Source organism: Trichomycterus rosablanca, chromosome 20, assembly GCF_030014385.1.
Source record: "Trichomycterus rosablanca isolate fTriRos1 chromosome 20, fTriRos1.hap1, whole genome shotgun sequence".
NCBI classification, from domain to species: Eukaryota; Metazoa; Chordata; class Actinopteri; order Siluriformes; family Trichomycteridae; genus Trichomycterus; species Trichomycterus rosablanca.
Genome location: NC_086007.1, coordinates 5,109,740 through 5,126,698, shown reverse-complemented (window position 1 = coordinate 5,126,698; position 16,959 = coordinate 5,109,740). Strand labels below are relative to the sequence as shown.

Genomic DNA, 16,959 nt, shown 5'->3' with positions numbered 1-16,959 from the left:
AAGAATAAATTAGCAACAAGAATTAGTCAATAGGATGACTTTTCTTAGAGGCACTTGTATGGCGTGGTTGTAAATTACACTAGCGTACTTCCGCTGAGATCCTGGGTTTGAATTCCCTGTGGTGCTATCAGCTGGACGGGCATCTACACACAGAAATGATTGGCTGTTTCAGGGAAGGTGGGGGGATAGCCAAGGCCCTGCAATGGACTGGCATTCTGTCCAGGGTGTTTAGCTGCATTGTGAGCAGTGACTCACCACAACTGACCAGGATAAAGAAGTGCAAATGTGAAATGTGTTAGACAAAGTAAATAAATGAGTAAAGCGTCCTCTAATATTAATGATAGATCGTAATGATCATGGTGTTAATTCCTTACATATTTAAATATTTTAAAGTGTCAAAATTGTCGTTTGTAGTAATTACCCATAAAGATGTGATGGATTCATGTACATTTTTTGGACTAATCCCCTAACTTGGTATACAAGCACATGATTCATTACCTCAGCAGCCTGAGGAAATGGTCCTCATAAAGACACAATGGACTCTAGACGTTCTTGACCTGGATGACTTTTAAGTGCATTTAGCTCATTGTTTACATCCAGGACTGTAAGTGGAGATGAAGGACAGTTGTGGGGTTTGGTATACAGCAGACAGAGAGAAACAGGAGGTGGTTGAAAAGTGAGTGGTTAAAAATAGCTGCCAAATAGCTCCACATGCTGTGGCTTGGGTTTGTCCCTGAATTAAGAGCTGGTCTCGGGGTAAATAGGTGCTCTGTCAGTGGAACATTTACAGAGCACTTGTTAAAGAGACAAAACCATCTTAGCCTGTGATGCACACACACCGAGAAGAATAATTCAGGAGATAAATAGTGGATAAGGCAGAATACCATTACATAAGACTTAAATATCTAGCAATAAACCCACAGTACCCAAAGTAAAACATTGATCTGAATATGAGGTTCTGGTTGTGAATATTGCTCTGTGATATGAAATAATGCAGTATAGAAACCATTTGATCCTACAATGAGCTGTATGATGAGAGAGTCTGAACAAATAATCTACTGTAAATGCTTATTGCATAAGATAATTGTGGTGGACTGGTTTTATAATAACATGCTAGCTTTAGCTGGTTGTTAGACAGACTTTGCTGTCTCATCCACTGCATGGTTCTACAGACACCAGCATGGATAATTCAATAAATACACACTGGGCTAGGAAGAAAACACAATACGATAAAACATAATAGTCTCTTTAGTGTGAACACATGTTCCCTGCATAAAAAACTAGTAGGACATTTTGCTTTCTGATAAATGACAACTGCTATGCAACTGTTTAACTGTATATGCAAAAAAAACACTTTAAAAGTGTCCTAGTCACATGAAGATTAAACTGTTTTACTTTCATGCAAAGATCTCCTCTACACTGGTCCTCTCAATCACCACAGACAGCCAATCTGAACACTAAACTGAACTTTTCATCATGCATTAGATTCTGTAAATGTTATTCTGACAAAATCTAATGTATTAATTATTTCATGACTATAGAAACTATAGGGCAGCACGGTGGCTCAGTGGGTAGCACTGTCGCCTCACAGCAAGAAGATCCTGGGTTCGATCCCCAGGCGGGGCAGTCTGGGTCCTTTCTGTGTGGAGTTTGCATGTTCTCCCCGTGTCTGCGTGGGTTTCCTTCGGGAGCTCCGGTTTCCTCACACAGTCCAAAAACATGCAGTCTGGTTAATTGGAGACACTGAATTGCCATATAGGTGAGTGTATGTGTGTGTGTATGTGTGTCTGCCCTGCGATGGACTGGCGCCCCGTCCAGGGTGTTACTGTGTGCCTTGTGCCCATTAAAAAGCTGGGATAGGCTCCAGCACCTCCTGCGACCCTAATTGGATAAGCGGTTAAGAAAATGAGTGAGAGTGACTATAGAAACTGCTCAGATTGTCATACAACCTCTTGTCATATTTAGACTTGATTACTGATACATTTTACCTGCCTTTATGTTCCATTTATCTTTACTACTAGTCATAGTCATAGACTGGTTTAGTTTAAAAACATGTACTTACAGCACAATTATTTATAGCAGTGATCAGATATAATGATGTTAAAATGCTGGATGGCTAATAGCTACAGATGACTAAGAAAAAAAGCATACAGAGATGGCTTTGTGTTTTTTGAGCTTTTGATAAAGAGATCAAATCAACCTGCTCAGTCATCTGAGCATTTGCTTCAATGAAAAAACAAGAAGGAAGGAAATGTGACCTTGATAAATGTTTTCACATGTCTAGTAGTGTCAAATACTAATTTTTTTAATGTATTTATCTTTTTTTTTAAATATAACTAAATATACTTTTGCACCCTGTGGTGCAAGCACTGTTTCTGTGTGATGATGTTTTTATATTACAGAAAGATAATGCCCCTAGAGATAGGGGTTCTGCAGAATACAAAAATGAAGTCAAACTTCTTCGAGGCCTTACTAACTACTACATTTTAACATCATTAAAGTCACACCAATTCGACTTGACAACATGACAAAAGTGATAAGGTTGTTCTGGATGCCAGCTAGTTTGCATGTTCTCCCCGTGTCTGTGTGGGTTTCGTCCCGGACCTCCGGTTTCCTCCCATAGTCCAAAGACATGCAGTCAGGTTAATTGGAGACACCGATTTGCACTATAGGTGAATGGGTGTGTGTATGTGTGTGTCTGCCCTGCGATGGACTGGCGCCCCGTCCAGGGTGTTACTGTGTGCCTTGCGTCCATTGAAAAGCTGGGATACGCTCCAGCACCCTCCCTCCCTTTGTTTACTCTTTAAAATACACTTGAGTAATTTAATATGCCACCCCGACACTGATGTTCACCAATTAACCTCTTTATTGTGCATTGTTATTGCATGTTTTATGATACCTACATAAAACCATCTAGACCGACCTCTGTAAATGTGCCCTGCTCTAAAGCTAGTACATAAAGCCAGTGTTTTCCAGGTAGGCACAAATGAATGAAGTTATAAACCTGTCATTTGCCAAGCATTCATAAAATACACAATGCTTTTGTGGATGCACATAACTGAATGTGTTTTATTATGTTTTATCTCAAACAGCTGGTTTTCTCATGCTAGGGGAGGAGAGAGAAAACAATCCATTAACCGCCGCTAGATGTGCAACTCGGCGTTCGCTCAGTCGGTTGCGACTGGCAATGAGTGTGGTGAGGGGGATAACATAGTTTCAGAAAACGATCCATTAACAAATGACGAGAGCGAGAGAGACAAAGAGAGTTCAAATAATTAGGTTAAATGTTAATATGAAGTAAACTGGAGGTGAAAAGGTTGCCAAAGGATGAAAAAGAGTACCTGGCTGGAGGAGAGGAAAAAGTGGGAAAATAAGGGGGGTGGGGGTGGAAATCAGTGATTCAGGATGGTTACTGTAAATACAGAGCAAGCACCAAAGGAACAAATTATGAATTTGGAGAAAATTATCCATCAAAAAACACAACCATGAATGAAATATAGAAATGGAATCAATTCCTGGATTCATAGTAATTCAGTAAAAGTAAACAGACTATTGTACTCTATATGGTCAAAAGTATGTGGACACACATTCCTATAGTGTTATTGAACATGCGTTTATTCATATTTATTTGGTTATAGTAGACATCCTGGACTGTTGGCCAATCTGTCACAGAGCATCACATGCCCCCATTAATCAAAGGAAATAGGAAGAAGTTTAAGGTTAGACTTATTCCAACCTAAACACTGCCACATCACCCCACTGCTGCGTTCTCTTCACTGTCTTCCTGTAGCTGCTCGCATTTGGTTTAAAACACTGATGCTCACCTACAAAGCCAAAAATGGACCAGCCCCAAGCTACCTTCAAGGTCAAATACCTCGCAACCTCCAAGCCACTAGTCTCGCTTGACTTGATCCTCCACCCAGAACTCAAGGAAGACGAGCATCAAGGATCTTCTCTGTACTGGCACCCAAATATTGGAAGGAGCTTCCCTTGTCTGTCCGAACATCTGAGTCTCTCACTGTCTTCAAAAGATGATTAAAAATGCACCCAGCAGGACTTACTCTGCCACCATTACACCATTTCCTTCCTCTGCTCTGCTGGTTAATCATTTCAAAATCAGTTAATTTATTTTCCTTTTTCTGCTAAAACAGACTTATTGCTTCAGGAAGGCTTTTCTCTAGAATTTAAAACAGGAGTGTAACCCAGATACATCTGACTGCCTTATCATGTCGTGCGATTAACTGCTGCTGAGTTTAAGTAGAGGGTGTTCTTTATACCACTTCAAATCTTTAATGCTTGGTATTGCCCATTATGATCTTAAGCTTGTGTGTGTTGAAAAGGTCGGTAAACTTAAACCAAGAATCTTAAGATAAACAGACAGTTTTGATCTAGCCATTAGTTAAAAGTCTTTAATATGACCCGTTCTACTGCCAATGTTTGTCTATGGAATCTAAATGGTTGTAATGATTTCATATGTCTGTTACCAATGGTTAAAATAGCCAAACTCACCAACCATAAGAAGTAAGGGCCGCTCAGGTGTCGCAGCAGTAAAACTGCTAGCACACCAGAGCTGGGATTTCGAATACATTGTATCGAATCTCAGCTCTGCCATCCGTCTGGGCTGGGCGGCTACAAGAACAACAATTGGCTGTAGTTCAGAGGGTGGGACAAGCCGGACCAAGGTTCCTCATAACTGGTGAAATTACGACCTCCGCTGGCTGATCGATGGCTCTCTGTGCACAAAGCTGGTCCGCATATGAACTTGCCTCGTACAGGTGAAAAGAGGCGGTCGGTACTGCTCACGTGTCGGAGGGGGCGTGTGTCAGTTGCGAAGCTTCTCACTCAGCAGTGAAGGGTTGTATCGGTTGAGGTAAAGCGTAACGCAATCAGGGTAATTGGATACGACTAGATTAGGGGAGAAAATTGGGGGGGGGAATTGGAGAAAAAGAGAGGGAAAAAAACATAAGGAGTAAAAAAAGTCCATTTATTTTGTTATGTAATGTACAGTAGTTTCAGTTTGGGGTCCATTTTGTTTTTGATCTTTTGTCTGCTACTATTTAAATCAGTCTATAAACCAATGACATCACTAATCCAAACATTGCTTATGGAGATTAGGGTGTGGTGAATAAGACATACAGTGGTACAGTGGAATGCTGGTAGCTAGCACTATAAGCCCAACAGAAAGGAAAGGTCAGAAACTAAACACATCAAGACTGAGCAGGAATACTAGCGGAAAGGAAAACTGTGCAAATATACTCAACATTCATTTTATAAATCTTAAAATGATCAAAATCATGTTCTGGTTTTACACATGCTTGTTTTTAAAGACCCTTGCAGTAGTTTCCCAATACTATTATCACAGCCAAAAATAAAACAACAAGCTAAAGGTGTTATAAATATAACATCCAAACCAGTCTGAGCCGTGACAACACAGAAGGTCACAGGCTGGCGTCAAGTGCTTTTCTGTAAAACTGAGAGTCTGATTGTTAAAATAAATAGTAAAAATGCACTCCTCACCTCTACAGCGGCAATAATTATGTGCTTCAGTTTCATTCAACCCTGTTTCAACCTCTAAATTAAAAGCTATTTTTGTAAATTTAAAGCAATCAAGCCTTAATTAAAGCAGAAGCAGATTTTTCTCAGAAATCCTCTTCTCCATCAGATGCAACAGCCATGCTGTTTTCTATCCAGATCCCATCCAGCCCATCACATGCCCAGTGAACAGCCTCATTTATTTTCATCAACTGGAGAGATGTGTAATGTTTCACAGAGGATGCTGTTCTGAAAAAAAGGTAACTCTCTGTATCTTCACTAGACTTAAAGAAGAAAGCATTTTAACTTAAGCTTTACCCTCAGCATCTGTGTCCTATGGGCTTGTCTTGTAATAAAAAGTGAAACTGTGAAGTTAGATTTCGGGACAGCGCTATAAAATGTGTTCGTTTTTAATTGGTTGAATATTACATTTTTGAAGAGAGAACAGATTTACGGGATAGAGTCGCACCAGAGGGGATTTGCTGATGCTCTATGAAGTACCTGTTATGCTGAATTTTATAACGTAGGATCAGGTATTCCTCCTCCACATTCTATTTTAATTACTTGTTACCACATGTTTATTTAAACCATGGAGATTAATCTGATGTATAACCTCAGTAAATCCTTTGAGGAGTTAGTTTGAGGTTAATGGTCGTTGCTGTATGGACCTGGGACAGGAATGTAGGTTGGAATAAAGAGTAAGGTTCCTTTTAGCAATGTGGCCTCTTATCAGATGGGCACATGCAAATAGGACCACATGTAGCAGTTAAAAAAAAAAAGCCTTTACATGTATTAACTGTTTAAATACGGAGTAATGATTAGACAGAAAGAGAAATGTTAGGCCTCAAACACTATGCCATGACCTTTTTATTGGACTGGGAAAGGTCATGTCCTCTCGGATACCATTAGTAAGTTTGAGTTTAATTTAAAAACATTTCCATCTTTTCATGAATTTATTTGTCTTAAAGAATTCTCCTTTTCACCACAACAGTTAGTTGCGCAGCAGTTAGTATTTTTCTTAGTTCTTGCTATTTTTGTTTACCAGTTATTTGTTGTTAGAACCCCTGAAAGGAATTTTGGCTTTGGTCCATTTGTTTGACCAGAAGTGCACTTTCACTGAACACTTTTTCATGTTCTACATTTACTGAGTGACATGCACACCTGTCCACTTTACAAAAGAGTGTACATTTGTCTTTCTTTCTCTCAACAGAGCTTACTCTGTTCTCTGTCCATTTCACTTTTACTGTCCTTGTTATTACATGTCCTGGTACAGCTACAGACAATAAGAGCACACAAAAGTATACACACAGCGACCTACATACAATTACAGCCAAAAGATTACATACACCTATAGAGAACATGTATGTCTTTGAAGTTTTGGGATTTCTAAAATTTCTGCATATGTTCCTTTGCTGTGACTGAATGATTGGAACACTTTAGTTAAGTATGATTGCGGCATGAACTGCTCATTCTTTGTCAGTGATTATGAAGGACTATGTAAGTAGAGCTTTTTAACTGCATTGATCACAAGCTGGACATGGCACAATTGTCTAAAGCCAGGGAAAATTATCTTATACCAAGAGGAAATTCGGATAGAGTCACAGTTTGTCAGGGTCTCATTTTCATGAACCACATTAACCTTTCCAGTTTCACCAGGAAACACTGGACTCAAGGCAGAAATATCCTGGACAGAGTGTCAATCTTGGACAGAGTGTCACTTTGGCCACCCCCCTTCCCCCAGACAAATACAATCTTGTCTGTGTAGACACCGAGCTGGCTGGTAGCACCTCTGATATTCAACCCGTATCTCAGTGGTGGTGAGCTAGTAAATACGACTGCACTACCCGAGCGCCTAGGAATGAACGCTGAGGTAAATAAAACAGTATTAGTTCTAGTTGCAAGCTGTCATCAGTTTTATGAATGTGCTTAACCTTTAGCTTAGCACAACTGCATAAAAAGATGCAACTGCATGTGGTATGGAAATTGCAATAGGGAGGAGAAACAACAGCCCTCAACCAGACAGCAGAGGCAGCAATCGCAGCACCAATAAGAAACCCATTTAGTGCACAGCAATTGTGCCTGTTGGATGTCCAGCCGGGGCATCTCGAGATCTCAGCAATAGCAAGCAAGTGCATTGGACTGCTGCTGCTCCCAAGTGCAGTTGTCATGATGCGTATCATGTACTGTAAGCTTTTAAACGTGTCACATTACATAACCTTCTCTCACATTTAACCAAAGTTTATCCAATTCCATATAGTTTACCAGTTCTTACATCACTGAATTTTAGTTATGTGTGTCAACACAGCTAAGTTGATTTAAAAATGCATAATTGAATACTGATCTAGCAGTCAACACAGAAGGAAAATGAGAAAAATTAATAATAGATGCTTAAAAAGTGGCAGACAGGTTCCAAATGTCTCAGGTACAATGACCTTGCTACCAAGCTATGATTCATCAAAAGTGGTCAGTGTTGGGAGTAGAACTGATCCAGCATTTTTAGTTTTAGTTTGTCATTTGTTTTCAATATTTAGCTCCATCGTGAATGTTTCCATCAGTTTTGCAGGCTTGAGCAGTGCAATGCTAAATGCAAATAAATGGGTGTGTTCCAAACAATAATTGATACATGTATTTATCTAAAAGTGTTTTTAAATAGCAGACTTAAATTTACATATGGGTTTACAGTGTTTTGACTATGAAAATGCTAAGTAGGTAATACATTTGCAAAAGTAACTGGTATTAGTACAGATTGGGACTCAAAAATTCAGGTTCACAACAAATATTGTAAAAAAATGTAAGTATCATAATGTAAAGATGCCTTTAAGTTCCATGTTAAGTTGCTCAATCATAGTCATTTGTAGTCAATATGTAGAAAATATGTATTTAAATCATGAAATTATAGAAGCTTAATAAGTCAGAATAAATCTTAGTCAGTGTTAGATGTATAGAAGGTCAAATGTATTAACCTAGTAGATTATTACTAGTGAATTAAGCATACAAGTGCATACAGGTTGCAAGTAGCTCAGGTACAATAACAAACTGTTTGTGTTGGAAATAAAAATTATAAAATAAGGTAATAGCATTTTTATTAACAGTCGATCATCTATTTTATAAATTCTGCCCCTTTGTGAATGTATTAAACATCCAGTTTTGCAGGGCAGAGCAATGCAACACAAACACAAATTACTTAAAGTTGTATAACATTACTAATAAGTAATTTACTAAATTTAAATTGAATTTGTTTTGAAATGTAACCTTGTGATACTTCGGCTACTAGAAATGCTTAAAGGCGGCCAAATTAACATTGTTTTTAGCTACTGGCTATAAAGTTAATACCAAACTTGAGGAATACAGAAGTTCACCCACCGCTCTTTTTCTCTCTCCCTCTCTCTTTCCTTTTGTCTCCTATTCTTGTGCAGTAGTCCGATAAGGATGACAGCGGCCCGGATGCCAGCCTTCTTGGACTGGACATTAGATTCGGACATCCTGCCTGGCGCTGGTGCTGCTCCACCAGTCTCAGCGTGCCAGGGCTATATTTTATTCCTGTACCACAAGCGACCTGTGTGCCACCAGCTGTGTAAATGAGAGTGTTCATCTCTGTCTACCTCTCACCCTCTAGAGCTCCCTCGCCCTTTTCTCTCGCTTCCTCCCTCCTTCCCTGGCTCTGCTAGCCTGCCCCTGCCTACACCTGATAGGAAGAACCCAAAGCCAATCCCTCCCTGTCTCCCTCCTCTCAGCCATCCCCTCCCTGTCGTTCCACTCCCGTTCTGTTTGTTTCCATCTGTGTATGTTACTGGCCTGCTCTCACCTCAGTAGCTGCTGGGACTTTCCGCTGGATAAAAAAGAATCGTTCTGCCCTCTTCACTCGGCCCTCAGACTGACACGCTGTTGTAATGCATGTTCCTTCATCCTGACCTTGTCTGCTTTTTGCATAGACATTATTCTAGCTGATCTTCATTCCAAATTGAAACTCATCCTCTAACCAGCAACACATGAGGCAGTGGATTTTGTTTAGACCCATTTTTAGATGTGAGGCTTGTAACTCACTCACTCATCTAGGGGCAATTTACCTGTCCACCTTATGCTATATTTTTGGAACATTACTAAACCATCCCATTACATGACTCAATTGGGGGATGTGAGACTATCCAAGGTCAAATCCTTTATCATTCTGTGCAGCACAATTATACATGTATGTATATACATTATACATACTAGACATTTGGTAAAATACTTGGGTGGTCCATTGACCTATTACGCTAGCCCATCTCAGCAGAATCTCAGTGGTTCTATTGGCCAGTCGGCTGTCTACACAAACACAACTGTCTGTCTAAGAGGGAGAGGAGGTAGCCATAGCCCTGCCACGGATTGATGCTCTGTCCTTGCACCCTGTGTTTCCCAGTGAGCAACCTTCACCAGTATATATACATACATGTGTGTCTAAAAGTCCAGCTTAAAGTCTCACTTGCACATTTATACAACAGCTTGCCGTCCTTCACAAGTTCACCTTCATTCATCGTCCTTCTCCTGTCCCGTCTGTCTGACATTTCCTCTCACTTTTACTCCTTTCTATTTAATCTGACCTTCTTTATGTTAATATTTCAGCATCAGAGCTGATGTCCTTCAGTCCATGTGAGATTTACCTCCTGGACGGCACTATTTTCTGATAGAATACATTTAAAAAGACCATGTGACCTTCCTCGTGTGTCCGACAAAACCTGCTCGTTTACAAACAGTACTGGTCATGTGGAACAGGTTCCAAAATAGCTTAAGTCAATATTGTTAGATTTGATAAGAGTACCCGTTCTGTTTTGTATTTAAATGGCTTTTAGAGGCCTGCTGGTGCAACAAGATTGAATCCAGACGAAACCAAAGAGAAGTGTGGTATTTAACTCCAAGATATAACATGATCAGCTATTTGAGTAAAGATATTTGAAGTAGAATTATGTGTATAATGAACAAGTCTTCTAATTATAGCTAATAAGAGATTAATAACCTAATCTGGTTATAATGTTTCCAATATAAATTCGAAGGGTCTGTAAAAAGATTTATTTTTCCTTCCATTTCCAAAAACCACACAGAAGGTGGACTGGCTACTCTAAATCAGCCTTAAGTGTGAAAACAAGTGAATTAATTAGTGTGTGGTGCCCTGAAATGGACTGGTATCTTTTCCAGGGTGCCTAGTGTTTTTGGGTGGAGTGGGACCCACTGTGACACTGAACAGGATAAAGCAGTTAAAAATAAATTAATAAATGAATGGATTTGGTCCTCGTTACTTACCCATGTCCAATTTTCTCTTTGCCTTTAATTATGTCATTATTTAGGTTTTTTCCTAAGTAAGAAATACTTAGAAATTTCCTAAGTAAGCTCTCCCACACAGGGTTCATACTGTCACATTTTACACAAAAAAAAAGATGTGTACAGTTCACATAAAGCAAGTAAACCTATTTATCTACTAAAAGACATAAACTATAGAGCAAGTCTGGATACTTTCTACAAACCATATTAACTCTCAATCTAAGAAAAAAACAACAACGTAAGATCTGTTTGTTCCTGTTGAGCTTAGTTCCTGTTTTTAATGTGTAATAAAAACACCCCTACTAACACCCCTACCGCCTAGTTAATAAGATGTGCAGTAAGATTTTAGCAGTGTTTATAGAATCTGTGTATCCATGGAGACATTATGAGTGATGGATATGGGCTGAGACGTCTAATGGGAGCAGCGAGCTGTATCCCTTTGGGAGTGCCACCGGGAAATGAAATATATTTTACTGTCTTCCTCAATTATACTATTTTAAGTTTGCCAGTGACAGGACAGAGAGAGACACAAAACAAAGTCCAAATTAACATGAGTAAATTTAACAAAAGGGATCTTTCTTTTATTGTCTTTTTATTTTGCTCAAGGGCAGTGATAGCTCAGCGGTTATGGTACTGGATTAGTGTTTAGAAGCTACTTCAAGTCTGGCAAAATCATCAAGTTGCCCTCAAAAACCATCAATTGCTAGAACTGTATTGTGATGCAATTGTAAGTTGCTTTGCATAAAATGGTCTTCTGAATGCCACAGTGTAACTAGTTCGAGTTGTCATATAGGACTGTGGTTACTGTACTATTAATCAGAAGGTAACTGGTTTAAGCCCCATCACTGCCTAGCAAAGCAAGACCCCTAATCATCAGTTATGTAAATTGTATGTATACACACACACACACACACACACACACACACACACACATAAAAATACAGTATATATACTTCTTAATATCACAAGGAACATCACAACATATACTTCATCAATTGCCAATTGTTCTATCACTTCCCTGAAAAGCACACACCAGCCAGTAACACACACACACACACACACAGATACAGACTTTGAGTAGCAAAAGTTGATATCTCTCGGGTGCCAACATCACTTTCACTCAAAACCCAGCTTTCACTTCTATTTCACCTGGGACAAAAGACACATCACACAGACACATCACAGAGTTCACCTGTCTTGACCCTTGGCAGAATTATTAGGGTCATTATATATTTTTTAGAATGGCCACATCATTCAACGTAATAACAGCTAATTTTTCAAGCTTCAGTGCCCAAACTATGCCTGCCAAATATCCCCTCACTGGTCAGCTATTTGTCTCTATATCATTCTCCAGGTACTGAAAGACCTGCCAGTTTAGCAATGTTTAGCAGTAGCAGTATTTTATATTTATCAGCAGGCCTATAGTGTAGTTTAGATTAGCAGTATGTACTAAAATAATAGACAGTTTAGCAGTAATTGTAGAAGTGTAGTACATCAACTTTATATTTTATATTTGCAAGAGTAAACTGATTCATTGAGAAGGGCCATTGTTTGGATGAATTATATATTTGACACCTGTTTTTGGTCAAATTTTGAAAACACACATGTACAGAAGTATTTGAACACCTTTATATTTAGCAGTTTAGCAACTTTAGTCCAACAAGTGCATAAGATCAAGCAAACAGCCGTGCTATCTTTATAGCCAAACACTTACAGTGTTGAAGTCTCATAGTGGCACCTTTCCAACAAGCCAGTTTGCTAGAGCTACAGCTGCCATGGTTAACTACTGTTATGATGAAGTGGAAATCTGAAAGAGCAAATAAATTGCTTTCACATGATGAGTGCTGTGTGCTTTGTTTACCGTGAGACTGGCTGCATATTGCCACTTACCGAGGCATTTAAGCCTTTGACATAATAGGCAGTAAAAACCACTTTCTGCTGCCTGTGCCACTGAGCGCCACTGCTTAAAAGCAAATTACAGTATTGGAAATAATATGGTTCAGAGACCACGTAGATATCCAGCCGGCGTCTTTCAGATAGCAAATAAGAGACACAGTAAATAAAGTATCCACACCCTATCTACAGTAGAAACCCCTGGACAAGGTGAACGAGGGTAATGTTAAGCTCCAAGGCCAGAAATAGCAGGATAGCACAGGTCTCTGGAGCTCAGCCCAGTGTCCGGCAGCTCTGATACTACTTCAGTATTATCACACGTACAGTACTCACTTACTCACACACATATACAGTATATATACACACTCTTACTCACTTATACCCACTAACCACTTTTATACCCCGCCCATATCCTGTATCAGCTGAGTCGTTTGCCAAGTTTGGGAAGGAACCCCAGTCCTAAGGAACAACACAAACAGGTCTGCCATGAATTAGAAGCATCTGAAACATAGGAGACTATGGGTCTGTCTCAAAACTTAGTGAGCTCTCTACATAGACAGCATTTTATATAATCTTATGCACAATCCTGTAATCCTTATCGGCAAAGGCAATCCCAGCATTCAGTGGTCTTGGTACCACATACAAATATCATATGCATGGTAGAAACATCCCCCAAACAAGTCCATCACAAAGCAACCAAAACCAAACACTCACTTATTATTCCACACCATCATTCCACCGTCTGCTTGATTCTAAAAAGTGTGAGGAAAACTGAATATTTGGACAAAACCCACACAAAGAAAGAACATACAAAACTAATAACAGACAGTGATCGGAGGCAAGGGCACACCAAGGTCTTTAGGAGCTTGTTGTGCAGCACTAGTTATACCAGCAGTGCCATCATGTCCTCAGCAAAAATCAGCTTTTATTTAATGAATGTCAGACAAGTTACGTCAGTTACCAATCTGTTAATTTATGCATGAATATAAAGTAAAGAAATGAAATCTATGAGATAATTACCACATGCCTGGTATATATAATGACATAATGACTTAACTTAAAAGCATCACATACTGCCTTTAATAAGAAAAGTAGGCATAATGAGAGGGCTCTCTAGAATTTTCATACCACTCCTCTAATGTCCATAATGAAAAATTCTTGCAAGGTTAAAAACCCAATTCACACCTACGGCACTTGAATTGTCCTTGGAGACGTAAGCCTCTGCATATGAAATAAGCACAGAAAGTGCATGAAAGAAAAAGTTAGGGATGTCCTCATTCCTTTTTATATTTTAAATACTATATTGACATTATACAATATGTGGCCAAAGTACATGGACACCCAACGGGATCGAGTGTAGGTGTTTCAGCCACACTCGTTGCCAACATTTATGGCATTTAGCAGACATATATCCAGTGTAGATACAAGTAGATGCAAGCTATTAAGAGCCAATGCCCTTTCTCATGGGTCCAACAGTGGCAACTTGGCAGAAATAAAGCTTAAACCAGCGTCTTTCTTGTTAACAGTCCAGTAGCTTAACCGCTGAGCTACCACTGCTCTACAACATGTTTAAATGATCAATTACAGTGGGGTCAAAAAGTATTTAGTCAGCCACTGATTGTGCAGGTTCTCCTACTTAGAAAGATGAGAGAGGTCTGTAATTTTCATCATAGGTACACTTCAACTATGAGAGACAAAATGAGAAAAAACATTGCAGGATTTTTAAAGGATTTATTTGTAAATTATGGTGGAAAATAAGTATTTGGTCAATAACAAACAAGCAAGATTTCTGGCTCTCACAGACCTGTAACTTCTTCTTTAAGAAGCTCTTCTGTCCTCCACTCGTTACCTGTATTAATGGCACCTGTTTGACCTCGTTATCTGTATAAAAGACACCTGTCCACAGCCTCAAACAGTCAGACTCCAAACTCAACCATGGCCAAGACCAAAGAGCTGTCGAAGGACACCAGGAACAAAATTGTAGACCTCCACCAGGCTGGGAAGAGTGAATCTACAATAGGCAAGCAGGTTGGTGTGAATAAATCAACTGTGGGAGCAATTGTAAGAAAATGGAAGACATACAAGACCATTGATAATCTCCCTTGGGGTCAAGATCTCATCCCGTGGGGTCAAAATGATCATGAGAACGATGAGCAAAAATCCCAGAACTACACGGAGGGACCTGATGAATGACCTGCAGAGAGCTGAGACCAAAGTAAAAAGGCTACCATCAGTAACACACTACGCCGAGAGGGACTCAAATCCTGCAGTGCCAGGCGTGTCCCCCTGCTTAAGCCAGTACATGTCCAGGCCCGTCTGAAGTTTGCCAGAGAGCATATGGATGATCCAGAAGAGTATTGGGAGAATATCATGTGGTCAGATGAAACCAAAATGGAACTTTTTGGTAAAAACTCAACTCGTCGTGTTTGGAGGAAGAAGAAGAACCCAAGAACACCATACCTACTGTGAAGCATGGGGGTGGAAACATCATGCTTTGGGGCTGTTTTTCTGCAAAGGGGACAGGACGACTGATCCGTGTTAAGGGAAGAATGAACGGGGCCATGTATCGTGAGATTTTAAGCCAAAACCTCCTTCCATCAGTGAGAGCATTGAAGATGGAACGTGGCTGGGTCTTCCAGCATGACCATGATCATTTGTGCCAGCACAAATCTGGCTTGGAAAGCTTTGTCTAGTGGAGCCTGTTATAGCCACAAAGAGGGGGGAAATGTTATATTCATGCACCTTATTTACAGTCAAGTGTCCACATACTTTTGTCCATTTTGTCCGTTTTAGTATGAACAGAATCCTAAACAGAAAGCTGTTGAATAAGATACTAAAGGTTGACCATGGTTACTGTGCTGTAGTCTGCTTGCTCTGTCACTGTCTCATTGTGGATTATTAGGTGAGTGTTTCAGACTGTTTGATTCCATAGAGAGCACAGAAACTCCCAGCTTACTGCCACACACACACACACACACACACACACACACACTAACACAATAACACACTCCTCCCCTGAGCCATGACCTTTCTGCCATTACGCCAATATTTTTATTATTAATCTTTCTGACCTCTGTCTGTTTCTTTCTTCCCTGTTTTGTTTGACTGGCTCTATAATCACAATATAATGTAGTCTTCAATTTACAGCTTAAAATAGACTTGTTTCTGGCCGCTCAGGTGGCGCAGCGGTAAAAACACACGCTAGCACACCAGAGCTGGGATCTCGAATACATCATATCGAGTCTCAGCTCTGCCATCCGGCTGGGCTGAGCGGCCACATGAACAATGATTGGCCTGTTGTTCATATAGGGGTGGGATATTAAGCCGTATAGGGACTCCTCGTAGCTGATGTACTACGACCTCTGCTGGCTGATTGATGGTGCCTGCACAGAGGCGGGGGAAGAGTGCGGATCAGGGTGTGTCTCTCTGTACACAAGGCTGATTCGCATATATGCACTCGCATAATGTGGGTGACGAGCTGCATACGGCTGCTGCCCACGTGTTGGAGGGGGCGTGGGTTAGGTTCGTTTTCCTCAAATCAGAGCGGGGGTTGCATTAGTGGAAAGGAAGCATGATGCAATCGGGCAATTGGATGCGCTAAAAAGTCGGGAGGAAAAGGGGAGAAAATGCATAAACAAAATATATATATTAAAAAATAGACTTGATTCTGAACACAAAAGTAATGCAGTCCAATTTTAACATCTATAGCTACATGCATGTAATAAACACGGGCATCAAACAGACCTGTAAAGGTAGAGCACATTCCCAATCCTGTTTAGCTCAGAATACAGAGATGCTCATCTAGATTCTGGCACGTCGTTTCTCTGAAACAGCCATTCACTTCAGTTTAGGGAGAAAAAAAAAACCGTTTAGGCTACTATACAGACCCTGACAGCACCATCCATCTTACACCTGTTTCAACCTGGTGAGGTTTTGAGAAATGACAGAACCAGTCTGCAGTCTAGCTGGACAAATCGCTCACCTTCAGAACTCTACCCAGACCGGCCACTGTGATGTCTGAGGACAGAATTAGGACAACGCGACATCTTCTTAATTATTCCACATTGTATGGGTATCGAAATATATATAGGGCTGCATCATGGCTCAGTGGGTAGCACTGTCGCCTTACAGCAAGAAGGTCCTGTGGTCGATGGCCTGGTGGAGCGTTCAGGTTCTTTCTGTGTGGAGTTCTCACAGTGTCTGTGTGGGATTCCTCCAGGAGCTCTGGTTTCCTCCCAC

At 40.2% G+C, this 16,959-nt stretch overlaps 1 protein-coding gene across 5 annotated transcripts in view; it reads right to left on the bottom strand.

Annotated features, from left to right (window-relative positions):
- rap1gap2a (RAP1 GTPase activating protein 2a) overlaps positions 1-16,959 on the bottom strand; it is an 85,279-nt gene that overhangs the window by 52,858 nt on the left and 15,462 nt on the right. For 4 of the 5 annotated variants that reach the window (XM_063017283.1, XM_063017284.1, XM_063017286.1 and 1 more), the window contains exon 1: positions 8,896-9,128. The exons of the other annotated variant lie outside the window; for it this stretch is intronic. In XM_063017283.1, coding sequence (XP_062873353.1) covers positions 8,896-9,014 — 119 coding nt within the window. In that variant the 5' untranslated portion in view covers positions 9,015-9,128. Of the gene's footprint in view, positions 1-8,895; positions 9,129-16,959 lie in introns of those variants that run through there. 5 annotated transcript variants of the gene reach the window in all.